Raw genomic sequence first — 25133 nt, 5'->3', positions numbered from 1 at the left:
CGCGCTGCCAGAGGGTGAAGTGACGAGCCTGGAGCCCGTCCTGCCTGCATTCCCCGGGGCTTTGCCACCTCCTGCTTGTAAATACTGCCCGGATGCCTCTGGGTCGGCTCGGCTTACCGCGAGTGCCGCTGCGGGCACCGTGTGCGAAGGGTAGCTCAGGCGATAAGCGCAGCGGAGGAATAAACGTGTTCTCACCCCGACAGCTATGTCTGCTAGGGTGTCACAACGCTCATGTGAACACCCCCTTGCTTCCCCCACTGCATCCTGGCCAGGGTGGGCACCCGCCAGGGCGGGCAGCAGCTCGGCTCCCCAGGGAGGGCAGCCAATGCACGGGGGGTCCCCACGCTCATCACTGCAATGAGAGGGGTGCTGGTCCCTCCCCCCGACCCAAACCATCCTGCCACCTGCTTGCTCCATGAGACTAATGTAAAAAAGCTAGAGGATCTGGGGAAAGCTGGGGCCGGCCCCGAAAACAGAGCTGCTTCATGGTAATAACGACCCAGAGTCCAGCCAGCACGGGAGACCCCAGCACACTCCCCACGCCACGCGTCCTGCATCCCGCATCCCCCAGGGCTGCAGTCATGGGGAGCCCCCGGGGCCCCCTGGGGACCCAAAGAAGAGCCCAGAGCCCGCGCAGCCCGGCGGCGCAGCGTTACCTGGTGCAGGCGCATCCACGGGGCCGTGCCGGGCATCGCGACCGAGGCCGGGGAGAGCCGGCAGGAGCGGCAGAGCCCCCAGAGCCCGGGCCAGCAGCCGCGGCCCCAGGGCCAGCACCCGGACCCTCACCTCCCGGCAGCAGTGGTTGATGAGCCGCAGGTGGACGCTGACTTTGGTTTTAATCTTTATCAGGCACTTCACCATGGCGGCGCGGGCAGCGCTGGCCTGGCCGGCAGCACGGGGCACCCACGGGGACTGCGAGGGGGCGCAGGGACGGCTGCTCGCCCGCCGGCACGGCTGACGCAAGCGGCGCTGGTGCCGCTGGGCGCCGGGACAGGGCTATTTTGGGCTCCCACATTTCTACGGGACTGAGCTGAAGTGAGAGCGAAGAAAAGCAGCTGCTGGCAGGGCACGAGCTGCCGGGGCAGGGGTGGTGCCGGGAGCCTGTGCCAGCTCGGGGTAATTTACTGTGGAAGGCTATTTAATGCTCTCGCCGCTTCGCAACAGCACGCATGGGAGGCGGGGAGAGAGTGCTCACATTTACCAGCGCAGCAGAGGTGACCCTGCCTGCAGGGCAGTTGCCACTGCCAGGCACGCTCCCATCCCAAAAATCAGCACCAACGTCAGCCCCGGGCTCCCTCGATGGTAAGAAACCCCTTTCCTGCTCCGAGGGACCTGTCCCTTCAGGCAGGCTGCGTTTCTGCACCCTGTCGCTGCCCGTAGCCTGTCCACGAGCAAGGCACAACCACAGAGTGCACCGCAGCCCTCGCCCCACGCTCCCCGCCGTCCCCACTCCCTCGTCCACCTCCCAGACTTCCAAACTTATGCGAGTCACCACGTGGCCCCAGCGCAACACCAGCGGCCCCCACCACACACGCTGCGCCTTGTTGCCCCAGCATCGCTGGGAGTCGGACACTGCCGTCACCAGTGGGTCCCACAGCCACTGCCAGCGGCACAGCCACAGCCCCCCCGCTGCCCCCAGCCCCACGAGGCAGCTCCAGGGCTTGCCCTAGCGTTTTGCCCTCTGCCAACCCTCCTTCCCAGGTGCATCCCACCCACGCACTGCCCCGAGCCCGGCTGCAGCCCGGCACCAGGACGGGGGTCACCAGCCCCCCCGCCGCGGGCCGGCACGGCGATCCAGCCCGGCAGACTGGCCAGCCAGCGGCGGTGGCCGTCGGCCGGCCAGGAGCAGCTCCCGGGGGGGGTGACAAGTTCTTTTGCAGACCAGCTTGTCCCTGCACACTGTCAGACCCCGGCCCCGCGGCTCTCAGTAACACGCTGCCCTGCTGGGACCCTGCCGGGCGCTGGTGTGCCTCCCCAGGCAGGTTTGCTTTGCTTTCAAACCAGGTCGGTGTCTGGAAGAGCAGAGCGAGGCACGCCGGCATGCGAGGGACGGGGCTGCGGGGTGACTTCAAAGCAGGCCTCGCTCACCTCTCCCCTGGGTCAGAGCTATTGTGGCAGCCTGGAGCCTTTTGCTGAATTTCCAGTTTAATCCAAATTAACATTGCTGAGGAATTCTCTGCTTTGCTTCTGCACTGGGAACTTCTGCCCCACAACCAGCCCTGCACTTTGCCTCCACTCGGCTACTGATGCCAACCTTGCCCTGAGCCGCCAGAGCAGCGTCTGGTGCTGTCAAGCCGTGCTGTAAGACCCTGGGGACACGGCAGGGACCTTCCCTGCCCCGGCATCCCCACATCAGCATCAGGGGGTACAAAAATCTGCTTTTCAGCTGGACATGTTCGTTGGTTTTTTTGTGTGTGCGTGTCCCCGGTGCCGGGGCTGCCCTGGCTCCCGAGCCCCGGCCGCGGCAGGGAGAGCCGCCCCGTGCCCTACCTTCCATGATGGAGATGTGCACAGCTCTCCTGCGGGTGCGGGGCACGCTGCTCAGGCGGGGGCCATGGGTGATGGAGGGGCAGCTCCGGCTCGGCACCAGCCCTGCCCTGGGGAGGAGAACGGGGACGGCGTCAGAGCCCCAGACGGTGCCAGCGCCCCAGGAGTGCAGCGGCTCTCCCACTTTGGTCCTGCAGCTCCCTCCGCCGCCCTGGGGAGCCGGGTACCGAACCCCTGGGAGGCCCCGGCCCCGCGGGCTGCACCGCGCCGTGCCGCCGCTGCCAGGCTCTTACCGGTGAATCTCGGGGGGCTCCCTCTTGATCTTGGCACTGGACTCCATCACCTCCTTTGCAACGCGGCCACTGCAGGCGGTTCAAGAGAAGCTGTGAGGATGTGAGCACCGGCGAGCCGCAAGCTCCCCCCATGGCTCGCCGAACCCCGGCACCACCTGGCCCCCTCCCCACACACATGGGCCAGTGGCGGGGCCTCTCCCCATGGCTCCAGGGAAAGCAAAAATATTTGCTGGAAATAAGGGTGACGGGAAGAGCAGGGAGAGGCTGGGCTGACACCTCTGCCACCACATTTTGCTGCTTCTCCTGGCGTGGGGTGCTGGACACCGTGGGGTCACCTCCCCTCCGGGGGGGACACGCCATGGGTGTGCAGGCCCTTCCATGCCAGTGAGGAGGGTGACGGCATCGCGCACCTTGCAGCTGGGGGTGCGCTGGGGTCTCTCGTCCTGCAGAGATACGAGGTCCCAGGTCCAGGCTCTTGCTCCAGGGCCAGGGAGGAGCAACACCCCCCAGGAATTTAGGGATTGCAGTGATTCATTTCACCCTCGCTGTTCTCCAAAACCAAACCCCAAAGCCCCCCCCATCCTCTCCCCTCCTCCACTCCTGTCCCTCCAAAAATCTGCTGTTCTGGGGCTGGAGCGAGGGATGTCAGCTGTGAAACAGAGGAAGCAGAGGTGGTGGCCTCGGCGAGGTGGCAGCACTACAATGGGAGGACCTCTGGCAACAGGAGGTCCTCCCAAGTCCTCAGACAGCAGCAGCCCTGAACTGCTCCCCACAGCACATCCAAGGGAGCATCTGAAAATTTGCCCCATAGCTGCTCCTTACCTGTATCGGAACCGGCTTCCCTTGAAGAACAAGTTGCTGCTGGACACTGTCCGGACCTGGCTTGACTTCTCCAACCTGCAACAGCACCAAGAGCTGCGTGAGCGCCCAGCGCCGCCGGCCAGGCGCCGAGCACCGGGGCAGGGCATGGCCCCTTCGCCAGGCCGCTTCATGGCAAAGCCTTCGCCCGGTTTTGCTTCCAGTGCACTGTGCCGGTGACAAGGGCAGCATCATCCCCGCCAGACTGACCCCAGCTTCGGAGGGAGGGAGCTGTGTGCTGCCGGCAAACACGATGAGGCCAAATTACAAGAGCAAAGCCCCGGAGATGCGAAATGCCACCAGGAATGAAACAAGCCGCCGGCAGCCCTGGGCTGACACCGGCTGGTGGGACACAAGCACCTGGGCCGTCACGGCATCACGCCGCAGCCCTCCCCACCGGCACAGCACATCCCTGCCCGCAGCAGGAGCGGTGCCCAGCCCGTGCCCCGGACAGACCCCCTGCCGACGGCTTCCCCGGCAGCTGGGGGGGGCTCGGCTGCAGCTCACACCAGGTCCCCTGGGGCCACGATCGAGCACCTGCACGCGGGAGCTGCACAGGGCTGAAGCTCTCCGGGGGCTAAAGCCCTCGCCATGACCTCTGCATCGCAGGGGTGCAGGGATCGCCCCGTCCCAGGCAGGCTGGCGCTCACTGGGGTCCGCCCGGCCAGCAGTGGGTAAAACCACCGGGAGGGACAGTCCTGCCTCCTCCTCACCCTGGGGGAGCCGGTCCCTCACCCAGGAGAAGCCCAGCAGCACCTCGGCCCAGGCCACAGTCCACCCCACTGGGTGCATAATCCAGCGGCAATTTACTGACGTGATTAATCATAAAAAGATTTGTAAAGCAATATTGCAATTTCATTTCATGTTAATATAATGAGAAATGAAACCTGCTGATTGCAGCTGCTGATTGCAGTATTCCCAAAGAGAATACATCACACGCTTTATCTAGCATCTTGCTGATTAAAATAAAACTCATTACAAAGCACAAAGCAGGCTATTTTTGAGCACGACATGAGCGGGCTGCTAAAACCAAACCGATCCACCTGGCACCTCCCTGGTTTGGGCAGACAGTCCAGCCCATGACCTCTCCCTTTCAGTCTCACGGCTCAATTAACCAAACCAGGGGCAGAAAAGCTGCCTTGGTGGCCAGGAACCAGGGAGCCCAGAGTTCCTGGGGAAGGACACCACCTCCCCCATCCTCCCCAGGGAGGAGGTCCCGCCGCCCAGGTGAGACCCCCCAGCCCGAGGTCCCCCAAAGCCAGAGAGCTGCAGGAATGGTCCCTCGAGCCACCGTCCCCAGCTGCCCAGGCTCGCGGCTGCAGCCCAGACTGCACGTCACCTCCCTGGTCTCTTGAATATTTCACATGAATAATTAACTTGTTCCCAAAGAGCTTAGAAGCAGATTATTTTTGAAAGTTTTTGAGCTTTCCCCATTAAAAGGCAGGCTTTTCTAAAGCACCCCGGGGCACTGGCTCTACTTCAGTGGGGATTTTAGCACTGGATTCAGCACAAACAGACCCTGCGAAGCCATTCTGAAAATCTACCCTTGAATATTGGGTCAGAGTTTTGCTGGTGTCTGCCCCTGCTGCCTCCCACAGCGGCTGCTCACAGCGCCCGAGCACCCACACGCGCGGGCCGGCTCCAAACAAGCTGCCGTTAATGGGGAAAACGCTGAAACACAGCTGCTGTTGCGGGCAGGACGTGCGCCGGTTGCTCGGCATTAACGGCTCAACCTCCAAACAATTAGTTTTAATCTCCTGATTAAAGGTTTGCTGCAGAGGGATGAGCACGGGGGGGCAGGAAGGACCCTGCAGAGCCCCCAGCTGGGTGGTTTTGGGGGCTGGTGACTCTGCTGGGGCCACTGGGACAGGGGTGCCGCGGGGCCGGTGACAGGCAGTGCCCGAGCCCCAGTACGCGGAGCCCTCGGGCGGCCGCTGTGCGGGGCAGCGCCGACCCGGGGGGGACGCAGAGACACCGCCACGCACGCCTGGGCGCCCCAGCACTTACTTGTAGAAAGCCTGGTTTTCTATCCCGCACTTCCAGAGGTGCTTGCAGGCTTCTGGTGTTGGGGCAAAGTACGTAAGAACAATTTTCTTTTCCTAAAGAGGAAAGGGAGGGAGTCAGTGGGAGAAGCAGGAGTGGTGCCCACCGGGCAGGACGCTGGGAGGGTGGATGGAGGCCAGAGCAGCCGGAGCTGGCAAGCGGCACTGGCACGGGGCAGAGCCTCCTCCGGAGCTGCCTACAACGCAGGGAGACACTGGAGCACCCGCCGACACGCCGGAGCAGCACCTCGCGTGCTGGTGACCTGCCGCCCACCTCCTTCCGCTTACCTGCCTTTTACAATGTCCAGAAATATTTAAAAAAAAAACCAAAAAAATGATGGTTTGCACAGGAGCCAATTTCAGCCGAGGTTTTGAGGCTGATTTCGTTAACCAGGGCCGACCGAGCGGGATGGAGGTAACAACCAACCACGACAATCCCAACCGCAGCAGCGCGGCGGGCAGGCACGGCGAGAAGCAGCAGGGGGTCCCAGGCTGCTGCTGAAGGCAGAGCCCTCACCACGGCACAGCCCGGGGCTCACCCAGCATCTGCGGGCTGTAACGCCCAGAGCAAGGTGCCAGCGGGAGCAGGGAGGTGACGCCAGCACCGCCGCGGAGCTGCAGCCCCTGCCACCGTGCCTGTGTCTCGGCGCCGCCGCTGCGGGCTGCTGAGCGCACGGAGAACCTGCTGAAGCAACGACCACGGCTGCGCTCGGGAAGTCCCACGGGAAGGGCAAGCACTCACCTCCTTCTGACTTACATATAAATAGAAAGTCTTCCCTTCGAATTTCATTTTGGTCACCTCGTTCCTGAAAGCACAAGGAGAGGCGGGTGAGAGGCTGCGCAGTGCCCGCCGCAGCCCGGCCGGCTCACGGGCACAGCCCCGGCCAAGGCGCTCGCTGGGAGCCGCAGGTCATGAGCTGGTGCTTCGCGGGCCGCAGTGGGGCAGCCTCCAGACCCTGTGTTCAGTCCCTGGGAGATGCCCTGGCTCAGAAATGCGCAGCTGGAGAGGGGCATGCCCTGGGGTGAAGCTGACAGTCAGTGGGGCATCCCGGCGTCACCGAGACCTTGCCACGCGGGGGCTGGCCGGGTGGCAGTGCCACCCCCGAGGGACACGCCGGCCAAAACCCGACAGGCAGCAAAGACCGAGAAACAGCGCAACCGGGTTCAGAGGGGCTGGGGGGGGCTTTCGGGGGGCCCAGCCAACACGTGGATGATGCAGGTTAACGCCAACAGATGTAGAAAATAAGAAGCCTGGGGGCAACAAAGCAAATGGAGAGAGAGGGCAGCTCACACGGGAGAGCCCTGTGGCGCGCTGACCAGCTTAGGAGCCAGGGTAGAAAAGTCCTTAGAGCCAGCAGCCCAGCCTACGGCTGCAGCAACGCAGGCAAACAGGCTCCTGGGCTCCTCCACGGGCGGGACAGAGCAAGAAGTGACACCCTGAGTGCACGTCGCAGGCTCTGCTCCCCATCTCAGGAGAGCTGCAGCGACCACACAGCACCCCGAAGAGGGCCTGTCTCCTGCCCTGCTTCTGAGACGTGGGCGTACAAGCTCACGGGAGCGCTGGTGCCAGCATGTGCAGGGCACCGGACGGGTTTTCCAGCTGCCGCAGCATTGCCCCCCGCCGCGTCCTCTGCTCAGAGCCCGTCCCGGGCACGGGCACTCACCACCATCCCTTATGGGCATGTCGCCCCTACCCCGGGGCGGCATCAGTGCCCGGGCAAGGCGCCCGGCGCTGGGATCGCCCACGTGCCCCATCTGTGGGAGCTCACCCCGGCACCCCTCGGACACCCCGGGATGATGGGGGGCACTGGCGGCCCCTGCCCCGCAGCACCGCGCCTACTCGCGGCCGAGCGAGCGGGGCACCGCGGGCAATGCCGGGCTGGGAACTCACCACTTGATGAAGTGAACTCTCTTGTTTCCCTGCAGAACAACAAAACCGAAGGGAGTGAAGGCCAAAAACGCCGCGTTCCCCGACACGTCCTGGAAGAAAATAGCGAGTTTCTCAGAAAAACGTTGCGGAGCTGGCAAAGCTTACATGCCGTCGGCACCCTCAGCCCTCAGGGCGGCGGCGATGCAGAATGCCCCGCGCCGACTCTGCCGGTGGGATGCTCCTGGCCGGCCCAGCCGGACCGTGGCACCTGCACACGCCGCAAGACCCGCAGCCGAGTAACGGGGCAGCTGGTCCAGCGGCGCTGATGAGGAGAAGCCGCAATCCAGCTCCCAGGCCCCGCGCTCCCATCCGCTTACTAGTGAAGAACAGACAGCAAAGGCGCTGCCCCACCAACTCTTTCACCAGTAATTAAACGAGAAAATGGCAAAAACCTGTTACACTTGACTCCCTCAGAGCCCTGCACAGCCAGTACAGCTGGGCGGCATCAAGACAGTTTAAAACCAATAATTAGTGTCATGTACGGAGCAAGGCAGCAGTTTAACTTAATCACAATGTCTAGACTCCAGGGAAGTGATCATTAACTGCACTGGTGTGCACGGAAAAAAACAGAGATATGCCGAATTTTAAAAATATTATGAAAGAGTTGTGGCCACTCAGTAATTGTTAAGTTTGCCCTGACTTTTATTTGGCCGGCAGACGCTCAGATGGCTTTCCAAGGATGCTGAGCCGAAGGGAAGGTGGTGCCAGGCCTGGCATTTCTGTGCATTGGGCGGGAAGAGCAGGAAAGGAATTTTACAGGGGCAGTTACAGAGAGCCATTTATGTTCGGTGTCTGCGATGTTTTCTCAGGGGAAAGCGTGGCACAGGGTGTCCCAGCTCTGCTTGCTGCTGGGACGCCCCACACCCAGGGTCTCCCCAGCTCTGGGGTACAACTCTCCCCCTCTGCTCCCAGTTGTGCCCTTCCCAGGCTTAATCAAGAGGTGACACATCTTCTCTGCTGTTTGCTTTCCACCCCGGCGTGCTGGATCTCGGTTACGCTACTGGCATGGGGCAGGGACGGCAGGGAGCCAGCGCAGGAGTGGGGCCGAGCTCCCCGTGGTTGGGGTGGAGGGGGGAGCTGAGGAGCAGGGAGCCCCCCAGAAAGGTAGGGGATGCTGGGGGTGAGGATGGGGAGCTGGGAGGTGCAAGCGCTCGGGGATGCTAAATGGGGCACAGCACCCTACAGGGAAATAAGAGCAAAGCACAGCCCCCCCCAGCCCCAGTGCGAAGCCAGACGAGCTGAGCATCACTCCCAGGGCAGCACGGCGCAATCCAGCCGGCACCGCAGCAGCGCTGAACCACCACGCTGATTCAGCTCCTCCAGCGTGGCAACCTCTGCGGCAGCCACAGGCTGCCAGTAAACGGGACACCCCTCGGCCCAGGCCAGGTATATTTACTGCAATTGTGTATTTATGTGGCGTAATTCAGTTAAAAGCCCCAGGGGACCCCAGAGCAGACACTGCACTTAGAGTAAAATTCTCCATCTGCTTTGCATCCCGCATCCATCTGCATGCAATGGGATTATACGGGACCAGAGAGAGCCAAATGCAATGACATCTACAGTCAGTAAAAAGCATTTCAAACAGAAAACTGGATTACTGGCCAGGGAAGAGCAGAGCAATAGACTGTCTCTGGCAGATTAATGCTTGTTGGTTTCTCAGACACATTACTGACCTTGTTACTGCCTCCAAATTACATGTTTAGCAGATGATGATCAGCCACTGTCTTTTATAGCTGTCTGCATATGAAAACTCTTTCTTACGGCTTCCCTAAATACCCTCTGGAAGGATTTCAGAGTACTTGCCCTCCCCGCTCCCCTCTGTGCCCGCTTGGGGCTGGTTTTCAAGGCTGGAGGTGGCCGCTTGCTCCAGCACATCCCACGTACCACGGCCCCGCCAGCGCCACAGCCCCTGGCCGTGCAACGGGCTGCCCTGGGGGCCGGTCTCTGGTACCTCTGCAGCTTGTTACCGGCTGGGACGAGAAACCCAGCACAAGGAATAGCGCTCAGAAAACTGTTTTACCTTGCAAGGGTGTGGGTCAACCCCGTAGGTCTCCAGAGTCTGGGCTTTCCTGAGAAAATTCAGCTCTGAAGTAGCTGGTGTCTGTCCACTACAGGAAAAAAAAGAATATTCCTTGGAAGACATGAATGTGAAAGTCAGTCCTTGGTTGCAGTGTTTCTGTTAACAAGAGGCATCAGTCATGGCATGTTCCCATTACGTTCATTAGAACAATCAATCTGCAGGAGGCCAGCTCTGAAACCCAGCCTTTCTTCTCCTGCCAGCTTGATCTAGCAGGAGATATGCTGAGCCAGCAGCGCCAGAAAGGACCAAAATTCAGGAGCATCTGCAAAGTTCAGGGCTGAATTTCCTATATGCAGCACAGGCATTTCTTCGGGTGGGGGAGAAAGGGGGCTTGCCAGGCAGAGGGCAGCAGCCCACAGCTGGGGATCCACGAGGTCAGGGGGTTGGTCACCGCCCCTGTCCCACCGGGGAAGACCAGGGATCCCCCCCAGGTTGTGCCGGCTGAGCCAGCAGCCAGGAGCAGGAGAAACCCCTCGGCCCTCCCTGCGGCAGAAGGGATTGGGGCTGATTTTGCCACATTGCAGGCATATTCCTTCATTTGTCTGCACTGTCTATGGCTTTGCTTGGCCGCTCGATCTTTTCAGGGAGCAGAGATTTGGGGGACACGGCAGCTCCTCTCGCAGGGTGATTTGCTGTGATGCCTTTATGCCACCAAATGACCCGCTGTCCTAAAGCCTGCTCTCTCTGCAGGGTATTTTTTTACCAATGCTGCCAATAGCGCTGCTGGCTCTCAGCTGGATCCGACAGACCAGAGCGGTGGGTGCTCACCCCATGGCACGACTGAAAATCCCAAACTGGGATAAAAATCAGCCGAGCATCAGCAATCCCTACAGCATCTGGCCCTCCCTCTCAGCGGAGCCCTCGGCCGTACCTCAGCTCCGACTTGTGGATCTCCGCAATCTTCCTCTCCAGCTTCTCCGAGTGTTTGGGGAAGAACTGGAACTTGGAGCTGTAGCCTTCCGGGTGCTTCCCCGGGTCGTAGTCCCCGATCTCAGCTGGTGGGAGACAGAACCGGTCAGGAAGAGCAGAGTGCATCCCCATCACGGCAGCGCCCGCATCGGCCACGGAGCTGGCAGCAGCCGGGCATGCGGTTGGGGCTCGGAGCATCCGAGGAGCACCGCTCTGACCCAGCCGTGCTTCCCGTTAGGAACGATCATTTGTAAGGCATTAACTGCGTCCGATTAATTCCACTGTTTCCTTGGGAATCACCTGCTAGCAGATGGTCACCGTCCCAGATGTATTATTTCCTCAAGCTATTTGCCAAGAACGCCCCGAGAGCCGTGCTGGGTCCGTGTGATGGCAGCCCTGGGGTGGTCGGCCACGAGCACCCCAGGGGCACCCACAGCCCCCACCCCCATCCCAGCTGGGAACAAGGCAGCGAGTGAATTCCGCTCGCCCAGTGGACGCAACTACGCCTTGAAAAAAATATAATTAGCTGGAAATCTGTAAAGTGACATTGAAAAGAAGCTCCTTCTCCTCTTTACCTAGCTGGGCGAAGTGCCGCCGGGTAATCACGGGGACGGGTTGACACAGCAGCTCTGCCCTGCAGCGGGGCGGGGGGGCTGCCTGCGACGGCTGCAGGCAGGGATTGACCCCACACCTGGAAAACCTGCTTCAAGCCTGGGCAAGCTACAAGTGCACCGACAGGTCTGTCCTTAAAACAATCCCAGAGGCTCTGATCCCGAGCACTGAGACCAGGGTAGAGAAATACCCAAGACAACCCAATTTCTGAGCTCAGCCCTGATCCCTCCTCGGCGCGGGCTGATGCAGCTCCGCTGCCTCTCCCGGCATCCCGCGAGAGCCGGCAGCGATCGCCGCTGGCATCTCTCTGTAGCACGGCTCTGTGGCTGGTGCCTCCTGCTGGGATTTACAGTAATCCAGCAGCCTCCTGCCATTGGGGATGAAAGGACCTTGCTCTGATTTAATTCCCTCCAGCCACAGGTCCTAAGCGAAATGGAGACATTACATTAATTTTTGTGTTTCCTGCTTAAAACTCTAAAAGGGGAGAAACACACTGGCACTGCAAAATAACTCAAATACGCTTTGGAGCTGAAATTTGTCCTTTTTGATCGCTGGGGTGCATCTCCCCAGCTCGTCCCAGGGATGTGACTGCAGGCACTGGGGGACTGCAGAGAGGGGCCCCGGCAAGGCGCTGAGCACCCTTGGGTGGGGAAGCCCGCTGGCACACCCGGCACTGCAGTGCTAACGGCGTGTCAATGCACTTTTCCCCCAGGCCAGAGCCACCCAGCTCTTCCAAACAGCCTGATAATCCTCGCTGAGCGTCCAGGTGTTGCACCACGCCGAGCAGGCACCGGCCACCGCCGCGCTCTCAGTGCCACGGGGCAGCGGAGGCAAGAGCAGGCAGAGCCACGCCGGCAGGAGAACAGATCAGGCAGAAGGTTTTCAGAGCTTTTCCCACCTCCTGCTCCAAACTCCACCAGCGTCTCTGCAACTTGCTGACAAAGGCACTTTCTTTGCTGAGGCGCTCGGCAGCAAGCAATGAGCTTACCCAAGGCCATCCTCATCCGTCCTCGCAGTCAGCAAAACCGCAGTTAGCTCTGGAGCTCTCTTTGCAACTGCAGAGCGCGGGCGCTTGCCAGAGTTCCCGCGGGCCCTGCGCAGCCCCAGAAAGAGAAGCGCTTTGTCACAGGGCTGCTTCTGCCTCTGGACCAGCGCAGAACTAGAGCCACGGGCTGCATTAGCTGAGGGGATGCTCGCGGGGACGCCGCTGCCCCGAACGCAGGTGGGACGGCTCAGGGAGCAGACGGCAGCGCGGGGCTTCTGCCGCGGGTGAGACCCCAACATCAGTCCTCGCCCTCTAGCCCAGCGCTGCACGGCACAAGCGCAGTCTTGAAGCACGAGCCCCGCACTGGCGGGATGACATTCGTATTCTAGGTGCAGTGATCTGTTGTAAGTGAAATAATGTAACCAGTACTTAGCATGAAAAGCAAATTTATCTTGTCAAAAAGCATTACCTTGAAGGATATAGGCGGCCAACAAAGCAGCATCCGAAGTCTTGCAGAGAAGACGGCCGTGGTAGAGATCCCTTTTGATCTGCAGGAAGACTAAATACCTGAGGACAGAAGAGAGAGTCCATTTATTAAGCCAAGTTTAAATTACCTAAACAGGCAATTTAGATGTGGAATATCTGCCACGAGACACTTGCACTAACACTTCTCTGGGAGCAGCCCATTTACAAGGCATTGCGCTCGCTGGGAGCGAACAAGTGCCGATTACCGGGCAGCTTCCCCGGTCAGCGCCGGAGCTGGGGCTCAGATCGGGGCACGTCCCAGCCCCGCTCCAGCCCCAGGGATGCAGCACCAGCTCCGGGGCTGGCACCCGACCCCAGGGGCTGGTGGAGGTCTGCTCCCCCCTCACCGGCCAGCTCCCCACCGGCACGGCCACTCGCAGCAGGGCAGAGCTGCTGGCGGAGGCAAAGAGCCTCCTCGGGCGCGGAGATACTCGGTGAGCGTTCCCACCGGGAAAGGGCCCAAAGGAAGAAACTCATCAGCGAGGGGGTGCTGGTCCCTTCTGCCTGCCAGCCCCCAGAGACCCCCGTGGTGCTTCACCCTGTTTTGGGCAGCGGCACACAAACGCAACTGCCACCGCCCCAGCCCGTCACAAGGCCGCCGGGGGCTCAGGTGCCCAGGGATGATGCTCTGGAGGGGGTCTCGTGGTCCTGAGCCCACCAGCAGCTTTTGCTCTTCCCAGTCCTGTATCCTCGCCCAGCCGCTCAGCCTCCACATAACCTGATTTTCTCCTTTCCCAACTTTCTGTATCCTTCCAGGTCTCCGTGCTCACCGATGATCGACACGACATCCTCTAGAGCGAGCTACCTCTTGCGCTCGCCCATCTCCATCGCCATGCACCAAGTCCCAGTGAAAAGATAAACTGTGCTGGAAAATTACATATTTGAATAAATTTAAACCTAAGCAACAGTTTGGGCTGAGTCACGTGGCAACGCGTTTGGGAAAACCTTTTGATGGCAAAACGTAAGTCACAGAGTGAAGGAGAGAAATGGAAATTGGAGCGCTCGGAAATGTGTTTAAATAATCAGACTTGCGCTCTGCAATATCTCAGTCATGCTTCATTTCTCAAATCCGTATTTATGATGAGATAAACCACTAATTTTCACAGATAAAATATATTAAAGAGGAATCCAGATATTAAAGTGTGCTCAGTCCAGGGGAAAGAGAATTTTAAGCCAGGTTTCAGCTGCAGTTGCAGGCACACCTCGAATGGCAGCGAGCAGGGGCAGCCCACCCGTGGGGGGCTTGTCTTGGTGCGTGGGGGTCCCGTGGGGGATCGCCAGACCTGGGACCCGGCAGCCTGAGCCCGGCTGGGCTGCAGAGCTCCACACTCACACCCGCTGCAGGGCACGGAAGGGGCCGGAGGTGGCTGCAGCCGGGCTAACGCTTTATTCGTGGGCAGGAGAACACGGTCTTCCGCTCCCAGTCCCCACCGCCTGAAGCACTGGCAGTCTCAGCGGTTGGTGGCCAGGGCTTCCAGCGCTCAGGGTGACAAACCCTGCTGCTGCCTGAGCATGCCCGTGGGGGGCCAGCCTGGATGGGGACCCCACGCAAGCACCGCCGGCACCCTCGCCCAGCAGGAGACCCTCGCTGCACCAGCCCTTCCCCAGCACCTAGCACAGACCTCACCAAAACTGCGTAATCCAATGGGTTTAACCCTGCCAATCCCCCCAGCTCGGCTCGCACAGCCCCCCCCCGCAACCCCCCGGCTCCCATTAAGCAAGGGAAGTCTGTAGATCTGAGCTGGTTTTACAAACAAAAACGTTCAGCAGATGCCGAACAGGTTTTCCCAAAGCCTTGCCCAAGCCTTGGAAACACCCCCGGCAAAGGGGAGCTTCCCCGGGCAGCGCTGGGCTGTGGGATGAGGCTGCCTTGGAAAAAGACATTAAAAATGGGAGATATTTTGGTGCTCGAACAGGCAGGCTCCCGGCTGGCTCCATCCCCGCTGCTCTTTGGGTCCAGCTCCCACCCTCCGAAAGGGGAAATCTGTGACCTGCATTTCAATTCTCTTCACTGTGCTTGACAACTGCAGACGTTTGGTAATCTCTGATTAAAGAAAAGAAATACAATTAACATATTGTATGCGCAGCTTAATGCCCGCCTAATAGCTGTCATTACTCAGAAATGTCTTTGGCCTTTTCCCATTTAAATTAAGCCCTGATGGCTGCCCGGGGTTGCAGTTGCTGGGAGGAAATGTAAAATCTGCAAACTACATAAATGCCTCTTAAGCAAAACAAGGAGATGTATCGGTGTGAAACTGTTCCCGGCCACTTCTGTGGGTCCCCTAAAATGTGCCTGTACAAAAAAACCCAGATCAGTCACACCCGAGAAAGCCGATTACAGCACTTGTCACTTCCAAACAGGCCCAGCTCCTTACAAATGTTTTCATCCCCATCTGCACCTCCCCTCTACGGTCAGACCTGAAGAATCGAAACTTTCTCAGGCTTCCAAACAACATCTTAATGGGTTTTCTAGTTCTGTTTTTTGGGTCCTGTGAAACACAAGTAAAGCTTTCATTAGTTTTGTACATCACTATGGGGAAACCAAACTCCAGAAGAGTTTTTGAAACACCTCACCATCCTCTACTTCTAACTGATCCGCCCAACAAAAACACGGAGAGTTTATTAATGCAAAACTGAAGCAAAAAGCTGAGCCCAGGTATATTCCAAACACGCTGCGCGACAGGCTGCAAAAGCCCACACATCCTCTCTCGTTTGCTGCCTGCAGAAGTAGACTGAAAATACCAAGAATTAAATCCTGGAATGTATTTAGCTCTATCAGTAACTACTTGATTCTCAGCGCACCTAGCATGGACCCAGCTATTCGCCGGGAATATCGAATGGCAGCAGAGCATCATCCCCCAGGCAAACGGAGAAAGGGCGGCCCCGCGCAGGGCCTGGATGTGCAGAGGGGTTCGGGGCTGCGCGGCTTCAGCCTGCGAGACCCAGCCCCTCCGAGTGCGTGCCAAAACCAGTCACCATTTCAGGGTACCGGGGGCCAAGACGCTGGGGGTCCTGCGGTTTGCAGCAGCTGCCTGCCCGCAGCGCAACATGGCATTTGCAGCCTCCTTTGACGATATCAAGAGAAGTTTGTGCTACTTTTGTCCCTGTTTTTCACAAGTAAACAAGGGGTTCCCTTCTCCAGCACTGACGACCTCCTGCCTCGGACTAAGGCACACCACAGGTGAAAGCTGAGGTAGGAAGAGGGGAGCACAGCAGCTGCACACCCAAATAACGATGGGTTTTCCCCATGCCCAGAGCCTTTGTTCGCAGACGCAGCTCGCTGGCTTTGTGCGGAGCCCTTACCTGCGTTTTGGCAGGCGGCACCCTGCAAGCCCTGCACGCTTTCACGGCCCAAGCCTAGATCCAGGGCACAGTCGGAAAAAGCATTTCTTCAGTCATTTCCTCACATGCCACTTCCCCAGATCACCTCCCTGGCCCGGCCTTTACATAAGGACGCACGCCAACGACTAAAAGCAGAAGGAAGGTGAAACATTTCCCTCCGAGAGCTTGTTGCGAGAATCAGCTGGCACCCACTGCAGCGGCCCAGCTCCAGGGGGTCAGCAGCCAGCACTTTTTTTGCCCCAAAACACTTTTGGATCCTTTTCCTAGCTGTCCGCAGCTGCCAATGCACCAGGAGCGAGCCGACGGACTTTCTAAGGTACAAACAAATCTGTGCTTTGAAGCCAGGGAAAACCAGCCAAATAGTCTGAAAATAAGGATGGCAAAGGGGAGGGGAGAGGGAGAGGGAAAGGGAGAGGTCCCTGCACGAGTTGTCCCCAGTCTCTGCATGGCACTGGAGGAGGACAGCTGGTGGTCAGGAGCTGCTACCCAAAAGGTGACAGTCCCCTCATCGCCCAAAGCACGCTGATGGCAAATCCCAAGCCCTCTCCTGGGTGCAGGGCTGGCAAGGGACCTCGCAGCCCCGAGGGTAACGTCACTGACACGTGTCGGGGACAAATGCAGCATGGACCCGAGGGGACACCACTGAGTTAGAGGTTCATCCACGCCACCTCTGTCGTCTAACTTGGCAAACGGCCCCTGCCAGCGACAGGACAGGAGCCTCGGTGGGCCCTGGGGCTGACCCGTCTGCCCCTCTTCATTATCTGCGTTACAGCTTCATTTAAAGCATCTCGACCTGGGTGAGAGTCCAGCGGGGAGCAGAGGGGCCCAGATGCCCCCACCACCTGTGAGAGGAGCAGGGGGCCTTAAATCCTGACCCGAGAAAAATCCGGAAAACATCTAAGCGCTGTTGACGAACTCACAGCTTTGCTTTAAAAGGTGATGGGGGCCCCACGGGGAGCCACGACAGACCCGGGCACGGGCAGGGTGCGTGCCACCACTGCCCCAACAGTGGTCCCTGCTGCCGCAGCCCCTCACGGAAACCCCCACCTGGGCCTGGGGTCTCGCTGCCATGGGCACACAGAGGGACCAGGCTCAGCCCTCGTACCCAGCGTCCCCGGGACAGCACACCGAGGCGAAAGCACGCTGTGGTGCCTGACACACCAGCAGGGTGATTAAAGGCACTTCCCTCTTTTCCTTCTCTAGCAGAACCGGGGGGCACGGCCCTTGCTGTGCCCAATGCCCCATTGGCCCGCCGGGCTCTCCCAGCTCTGCCACCCCTGCACCGAGCCCAGGCCGAGCCTACAGGCCAGGTCTGCTCCCGGTCCCGTGGCGTGCTGACACGCTGCCTTTCTGCTCTCGCCTCACCTGAAGACGCAAGATTCCCTGCAGCACCTTTAAACATCTCTAATAAATTTTATTCAGCATTTAATGAAGCCTGTGTGCCCAAAATCTACTCTGTTTGGGAACTCAGAAGCAAGGCTGGTGTCGCCCACCCAGCCCTCGGGGGAGGCTGAAGTGCTCCTCGCTCCCCTGCGACACTGCACAGCGGGCAAACGGCGCGGTCTGCACCCCGCGCTGGGTGCAGCAGCAGCGAGCTGCTGGGGGAGCAAGGGGTCCTGCCCTGGTCCCGGGCTGGTGGGGTGCCCATGCCATGGCAGTGCTCTGTGCCCTTGCCGTGCCCCCTCCAGCGGGCCTGCACCTGGTCCACACCATTTTATTACCTTCTCCCTAACAAACCCCAGGCGTGTAAAGACAACTGAGAATTATTTGCAGCAATAATGGCAAAAGGTTCTGGGGGAAAAACGCAGAAACCTTTAGCAAAGGCGCCAGCCCAGCTGCCTGAGGCAGAGACCCGGCCCTCCACGCCACGGCAGGCGGGGGGAGTCTGGGCTGTTGTGCCCCGCAGAGCCACAGTCACAGCTTGTTTAGCAAAGCCCCTGCGATTTCTCCACGAGTGCTCTTCACATCCTTCCTTCTGGCAGGAAGAGCGGCATGAAGAGCCCCTGAAGATAGAAACTCGAGAGAAGCGCTGTCAAGTTTCTGCATCACAGTTTATCGCCCGTTTCTCCCAGAGCATTCATGCCCCTTACGTAAAAGGGATGTGGCTAATTTCTTCCAGGGGATGTCAAGGGAACTGGAGACACTCAAACCCTTCCTGACAGGCCACGCACACCTAACGACACCCTGAGCCAAGGATGTGCTCAGGCAGCGGCTCTAACAGCTGATTCAGAAGTGGCAAGCGTATTAGCAGAAGCAGAAGCAGACTCTCGCAGGTGAAACGCTGCTTCTGCTTGAACCCACCTTCCTGCACTGACCAGGACCGGGGGGTTCCAGCTGGAAGGAGGGATTTTGGAGAGCTGCGTGGAAGGGCACGTGGCTGGGGCAGCCCAGGAACCGTTCTGCATCGGCAGGAGGGTACCGAAGCTGCCATGGCCGTTACGGTGCGCAGCGCTGCACTCGGAGCACTTTGCCCTGGGAACGTGCTTTTTGTAACCGACCGCAGCCAAAGACCAAGGCAGCGGGTCTGAGCCCCCAGCCGGTGCTCCCCGCCAGGCACAGCGGCTCCGCACGCTGACAAAGCACAGCTGGGGATTTCCACACAACTGTGACAACCCAGAAACGTTCAGGTTGGTTTGGAAGTCTAAATGGCTGTTGCTCTCCCTTGACTATAAACCAAAGCTCGGTGGGGTGAGCTCCTCTGCCTTGGCCAAGCCCCCGCTGCCCAGTGCCGGCCGGTGCGGGGCTGGAGGTCCCTGTGTGCCGGGGTCTTACCTGGTGATCTCCTCCTTCAGAGCGGCGGGGTCCGTGGGATAAAACTTCACGCGGAAGCACATGGTGAAGGGAGGCTGGGCTGCAGGGAGCAGAGCGATACCGCAGTCACCGAGTGGCAGGCTTTGCCCCCTTCCTCCTCCTGAATGACCGCTCGAGGGGACTGTCAGATACTGCTGGGGGTCTCACCTGCCCTCCCCAGTACCCCCAAACACACCCAGCTGCCCTCGGTAAGGAGGGAGCAGCAGGTGCGGGGCTGTTCCCCGCTGCAGCAGCCATGGGGTGGTGTGGATGCCCCCAGTAAAGCCGCGGGGAGGTGCCCGCAGCCCTGTCTGCCCGACATGCACCCCGCTCCCCGCTCCCCCGCATCTCGCTTTGCTCATCCCATCATTCCCGTGTGGTCCCCGCGGGGCCGGTGCCCGCGCCGGCATGCCGGGGGGCACGGCTGGCTGTGACTGCAGCGGGACCGGCGGAGAACGATCCCGCTTTGACCCAGCAGAACAGCTTTGTGGGTAATCAAAAAGGCCCTTTTTCTGGCACATGTGCTGGGAATTAACCCCAGAGGGGAAGGATCGGAGAAAATGGAAATAAGTCTAAATGAAAGGAGCACACGCCGCCTGCCCAGGACATCGGCTCGCAGCAGTACTCACCTCTCATCTGCTTCACAACCGACTTGGTAAATTCCAGCCAATGCTGAAATGAAAAAGAAGGTGATTAAAACGACTCAGTAACAAATGCTTTCAGTTGATAATATTGACTCTTCAGGGCAAAATTAAAGAAACAAAAAAACACCCCTGCTTGAAATAAAAGCCTCTGCCGTGGCAGAGTCTGTGAGCTGCATGGCAGAGGTGGGAGGGGGGTGCAGCCCCTGCCTGGCCAGCAGCCAAGGGAGGGCCCGAGCAGGACCCGAGCCCCAGCGCCCCCCACCTGCACGGCTCCAGGGAGGGCTGGGCCCTCCGCACCCCCTCGTGGCAGCCCCATTGGGCCGACGCCGTGGCCCAGGCGGGCTCCGCTGACGCGGGGGTGAGCGGCTGTGCTTGCTCAGCGCCCAACGAGGACCCTCTGCCAGCCCAGGAGAGGCACTGTGCAGAGCAGGGGCTCGCTGGGAGGCGTTTTCCCTTCGTCTTTACTTCCTCAGCCTCAGCAACCCCCTGCTGTCGGTGCTCTGCTCGCCAGCCAGCTGAGGAAGCTCTCACAGCAAGGAGGTGAACGTTTTTGTGCCGAGGCACCTCGTCCCCAGTTGTTAAAATCTCCTTTCACTGGTGCCACATGGTTGCACGTGTGCACTGGGTGGCCCTGGAGAAGCGCATGGACTGGCCACTTTGAAATCGGATTTTTAAAGCACGGTCCTGCATGCAAAAAGTGCAAACCCACCTCCCCCCACGCCGGTGGCGCCGGGGAACGCGGGGCTCCCCTGGGGCTCTGCCCGGCGTCCTGCCGACCGCCGCCGCGGCCACGGGGCCCTGCAGCTCCCGGGGTTGCGGCTGCCCGTGCCACCGCAGTGCCGGCATCATGGACGCACAGCAGCGTGGCTCTGCCGGGGGGGCGATCGCGGCACGGCGCCGGCTGCGACGACCGGCTGAAATCACCCAGCCCAACCCCAGCAGGAACTGGGATCTATAATTACAGCACGACGACTCCAGGAAGGTTGAGTTCAAGCCTGTATTTCTGAAATTACACTTCTGCGCCATCAAAAGGAAACCATCAAGCTCTGCCTGCAGCAAAGGCTCTGCAACAGCTGCTGCTTTGATTTGACATCGTTTGAGCAGGAACATTTAGGAAACAAAGCGTTGTCAGTCAAGAAGTGGCTTCAGATGCTTGTGTGTGTGAAGAGGGAACCCCAAAACACCAAAGCAAAGTGACTACAATTAAGGCAAACACTAGTTAGCACAAATGATTACAGACCTACAAAGATATATCAGGGAAATCTGGGGTTATCACAGAAAACTCTAAATATTAATGTCCGTCACCGAGACAAAGCCAGTGAGCGGTGGCTCCACGCTGGGCTGGGTTTCGCTCGGGCACTTCTGGGATGCATTTGGCACCTGACACGGATGCGCTGCTGGCAGCACTGCAAAACCCAGCCGCAGGGGTCGAGGGGCCGCGGCATGCCCAGTTACCGGGGGGTCTGGTCCCTCGCGTTGGTGACTCCCGTCACTGCGCAGACACAGGCCCTGGGGCATGAGTCTTTGGGAAGCCTGGGGGTGTGGGGCAGCCCCGTGGGATCCGACGGCTGCTGGCAGCAAGCGGTCCCGCGGCTCCGACAGAGCGTTGGGGAGGGAGAGCATCGCAGAGGGCTCCTGCAGGAAATGCCCGCCCCAGTCCCAGGAACCCACCGCAGGACCAAGGTAACCTCCAGGTCACAACAGTCCCCACCACGCTGGGAAGAAGCACCGTTGCCTGTTGGACTGGGCTGAAACAGTTTGGGTGCTGGCACCAGCATCCTCCGGCCCAGACCCGACAGACTGCGGGGAAACGATGGGCAAGGAGGGAGGATTTTTTTCTCTCTTTTTCTTCACTTTTCAGCATCTCTGCTGTCTGTGGCCCTGTCCTCTCAACAGATGCATCTCACTTGTAGCAGCCCCAGGGCAGTGCACAGGCTCCTCATGGCCACACTTGAAAATGAAGAGGTTTTCAATGACTGCAGGAGCCGCAGCCGTGCCTGGAGCGCGCTGCGGGCTGCAGCAGCCGCCTCTCCCACATCACACGAGTGCTGCAGCTCCCAGCCCAGCCCCGGGCAGGAGCAGAGTCTGGCCCCGCTCGCGGTCCCCTCCCCGGCCCAGGCACGTGGCAGAGCACACTCTCATTAAGGAATATTGACTTGTGCATCAGAAATAATGACTGAAGTGACAGCTTAGTTCATCTCAGGCAGCACTTTCAGTAGAGGAAATGCTAAACCCGGGCAGCTCTTTGACAGCCACAGTGTCCATGAGCTTCAGGGATGGGGCTGGCTCTCAATCAGAGGGGTCTTCCCTGCCGAGCAGTCCCACGCTGGGATGCTGCTCAAAGCTGAGTGGTGGCTCTTCCCTCAACCCTTGTGGCCTGAACTGAATTGGATTATTCCCAGGAGAAGCAAAGCACCAGTAAAAGGAGTGTCCTCGGCATCGCCAAGCGTGCCAGCTCTGCCTTTGTGCCCCTCTCCCCGGGGGGCTCCCTCGCTGCTGCCGGCAGCCACTGCCCGCTTTGGGCTTTGCATCTAGAGGGCGGGAGAAGCACCAGGCAGGATCCAGCCCTGGACATGGACACCACCACGCATGACAGCAGAGAAACATCCTCTTCTTGCACCAGCTCAGATGAGATATGGACCCTGTGCTCTCCACCTCGTTTGCTGCAAGAGAAGATGCTCCAGGCAAAAACCCCAGTACACCTCCTCCACTTCCAGAGCGCCGTGCGGAGCCCTCGGCGAGTGTGGACTTCAGCTGCGCTCTCTCTCCTGCATTATGCACAGGGTTTTATTTCTACATGTGTTCAAAGAGGCAATTCACCAAAAAAGCAGGGGAACAAAGAGCCAACGCAAGTGGAGTGGCAGTGAACGATCTGCCAGCATCATGCAAGAAAAACGCCACTCTCCAGTGCTGAAGAGCCACCAATCCAGAGCCACTGCAAACCCAGCCATCAGGCCGTGTGGCGGCGTGACGGCAGCGGCCAGGAGGCAGATCTGGGAGAGGGCTGGAGAAGTCGGGAGGGAGAGAGCCCAGAAAACACAGGTCGGGGGACACAGGTGACGTGGGGGGCTGATGGTCCGGAGACACGGCGAGAGGCAGCAGCCTCTCACGCTCCCTGATGGCTCCAACTTAGCAAGGTGGGAAGGATGAGGAAGAGGAGGCTACTGCTCTGGGTGAGACAACCCATGCGAGTGCCAGTGGGTGCCCCTGGAAGGGGGAAGCGAGGAGCGAGGGGCTCAGACCGGCCCTGTCCCACTGCAGGTGGCAGCGAGGGAGCAGCTCCCCGGCTGCCAGCAGCGACGCGGGGCCCAGCTCCTTGCTCAGCCGTCGCTGCTCCCTACAACGGGCCCCGCGGAAGGTGCCTTGGGGAGCAGAAACTGCTTGTTACGGTGGCTTATATTGATCAGCAGGAAGTGCAACACGAGATTGCTATTAATAGCTACGCCTGTGAGTGCGTTCACCGTGCTTCTCATTCACAAACCTCAAATGCTCTAATGGCAAGCAGCGATTTAGTATGTGATTTTGCAGAGCTTGCATTCTGCATGGGCTTTAAAAGGAGTGTGGACAGTTAACCCTGACGAAGCGGCAGGACTCACTCGTAAAACTACGGCGTGGAAATCCAGCTCGTCAGGGCACACGGGACCCACCTGTGGGGCTCTGCCCCTGCGAGAGGCTGTGCCACCCTCTGCCCGGACCCGCTGCAGCTGCCCGGGGACTCAGCACAGATCTGTGGGAGCTGCACTGCCAGGTCAGACCAGGTTGTGCTGCCGGGCTCTCAGCTCCACGCACGCCAATGTCATGTTTCGCTCTTCACTGCCCGAGGCAACAGGCGCAAGTGTTTGGATTCCCAGTACGACGCTGTCGCATGGCCTAATCTCAGTGTTAAAACACGACTCTGCTCTAGAAACAGTCCTGCAAAGCCAGTGTCAGATGATCTCCATCTTCGCCTTTGCGATAGCATCAAATCCTCTCACTTGACAAACGCAAGGTGCTTTCACCGCTCGCGCAGGGATCTGAGAGCCATGCGAGATGCCCCGGCTCACATGTCCCGAGGATGTGTCAGCGGGGCCAGGACACCGAGGCTGCTGCTGCGGGAAGCCGGTGCTCCTGGGCGCCCCGTCCCCGGGGCTGCAGTGCGAGACTCAGCCCTGGCTCTGGCAGAAGAGGTGGGAAGGGGCAGGGGGTCTCCCCCAGGGTGCTCACGGGGCCATGAGCCCTGATGCCCTTCCCACAGGCAAAGCAATGACCCCACTGGCACCCATAACCCCCTTGCCCAGCAGCAGGGCTGGGGAGAGCTGCTGGGGAAGAGCTCCTCATCGCTCCCTAAGCCGAACCTAATCGCAGCCGTTTGCCTCATGGTCTGGTTTTCAGCCGCAGCAGCAAGGACAAGCCTGATACCACCAAGCTGCAAGAACCCCCAACGAGCCAGCCCGGGCACGAAGGGCTCTCACCCTTTGCTTGTCGGGGTCCACAAACCGAATGCCGAAGTAGTCCTTCTCCAGCAGGTTCAGGTGGTGGCAGAGAAGGTCGAACAGGTACTGGCCCTTGGCATCTCTCTGCAAGACAAAGAAACTCATTTACAAGGCGGCAGGAGGATGGCGGTGGAGCAGAGGAGCTGGGGCACGCCGGGTGGGCAAAGGGTCCGCAACTTGTCAGGTGATGCCAAGGGTGGTGCAAATGCCACCAACCTCCCTGGTGCTTCACCAGTGATATTTTCAGCTCAGAAACCGTCTCCCATCCCACCCGAGGGGCCGCCCAACAGCAGCCAGGAGCCGGACCCCATAGCACACTGGTCCTCATCCCCATCCCCATCCCTGTCCAGAGAGCGGCTGCTCGGGCCCGGGTGGGATGCTGAGGCTGCCCGGGGCTCGGCGGGAGATCGCAGCATCGGCCAAAAGCCATGTTTACTTGGGACAACACATCTGCGCCCAGGCGGCCCTGGGCAGCGCTGCAGAGGCAACGCTGCCTGGATGGAGCGTGGGGCGAGCGCTCAGCCAGCACGCGAGCGGGTCAGAACAGCAACCGCCCCCAGCACAGCCCGAACGCCACGGCACACCCAGGGCATTTTAAAAGCATAAAGAAAACTGTGGCCAAGGTCCGAGTCTGTCTGGGAACCACCCTGCAGCTCGAGGCGTAGCGAAGCGTTAGAGGGTGAATTTGGGGGTCTGTGTGCCTGGCCCGTGTTTTCAGGCACTCAGATCAGCAAGGTCACAGCTTTGCTGCTGTTGTGATCCCTGTTGGACTCCCTCGCCGCAGGCATGGCACAGCTCACCATCACCTCATCGCTTTTCCTCTCTTACAGTCTTTCCCTGGTCGGGCACTCCGGCATGAGTCCAATGCTGACCTACCTATTTTTAGCATATTTTTTCTGTGCCCTCTTCTGCTATTGAACTTTTAGGAAAAAAAACATCCCCCTTCCTTGTCCCTGGGCTCAGCATCGCTGCAGGCTGTGGCAGAGGGACTGCACAGATTTATACCTTCTCCAGGACCAGCCTGTACTCCCAGACCCCCACCCTGGAGCGTGCAGAAGCATCTGCGCAATGAGAATTACAGCTTTATAATGTCCTGTGTGCCAGTACAACTTCCAGACAGTGCTAGACTGAGCATTAATGGGGAATTTTAAAATATTATAGATA

General features: G+C 59.7%; 1 protein-coding gene across 2 annotated transcripts in view; it reads right to left on the bottom strand.

Annotated features, from left to right (window-relative positions):
• Positions 1-24048, bottom strand: part of FRMD5 (FERM domain containing 5) — a 28650-nt gene extending 4602 nt beyond the window's left edge. Inside the window, exons 1-12 of one of the 2 annotated variants that reach the window (XM_075100865.1) lie at positions 23949-24048; positions 19483-19525; positions 18836-18914; positions 12666-12763; positions 10562-10685; positions 9631-9718; positions 7572-7660; positions 6423-6486; positions 5646-5737; positions 3603-3677; positions 2781-2849; positions 2491-2597 (exon numbers count right to left, since the gene is read on the bottom strand). In XM_075100865.1, coding sequence (XP_074956966.1) covers positions 2491-2597; positions 2781-2849; positions 3603-3677; positions 5646-5737; positions 6423-6486; positions 7572-7660; positions 9631-9718; positions 10562-10685; positions 12666-12763; positions 18836-18914; positions 19483-19489 — 892 coding nt within the window. In that variant the 5' untranslated portion in view covers positions 19490-19525; positions 23949-24048. The remainder of the gene's footprint in view (positions 1-2490; positions 2598-2780; positions 2850-3602; positions 3678-5645; positions 5738-6422; positions 6487-7571; positions 7661-9630; positions 9719-10561; positions 10686-12665; positions 12764-18835; positions 18915-19482; positions 19526-23948) is intronic. The other variant, XM_075100866.1, reaches the window with a different exon arrangement.
• Between the last annotated feature and the right edge of the window lie 1085 nt (positions 24049-25133).

Source organism: Phalacrocorax aristotelis, chromosome 7 (assembly GCF_949628215.1).
Source record: "Phalacrocorax aristotelis chromosome 7, bGulAri2.1, whole genome shotgun sequence".
Classification (NCBI taxonomy): Eukaryota; Metazoa; Chordata; class Aves; order Suliformes; family Phalacrocoracidae; genus Phalacrocorax; species Phalacrocorax aristotelis.
Note: the sequence above shows the minus strand (reverse complement) of the source record. Positions and strands in the feature narration are given on the sequence as shown.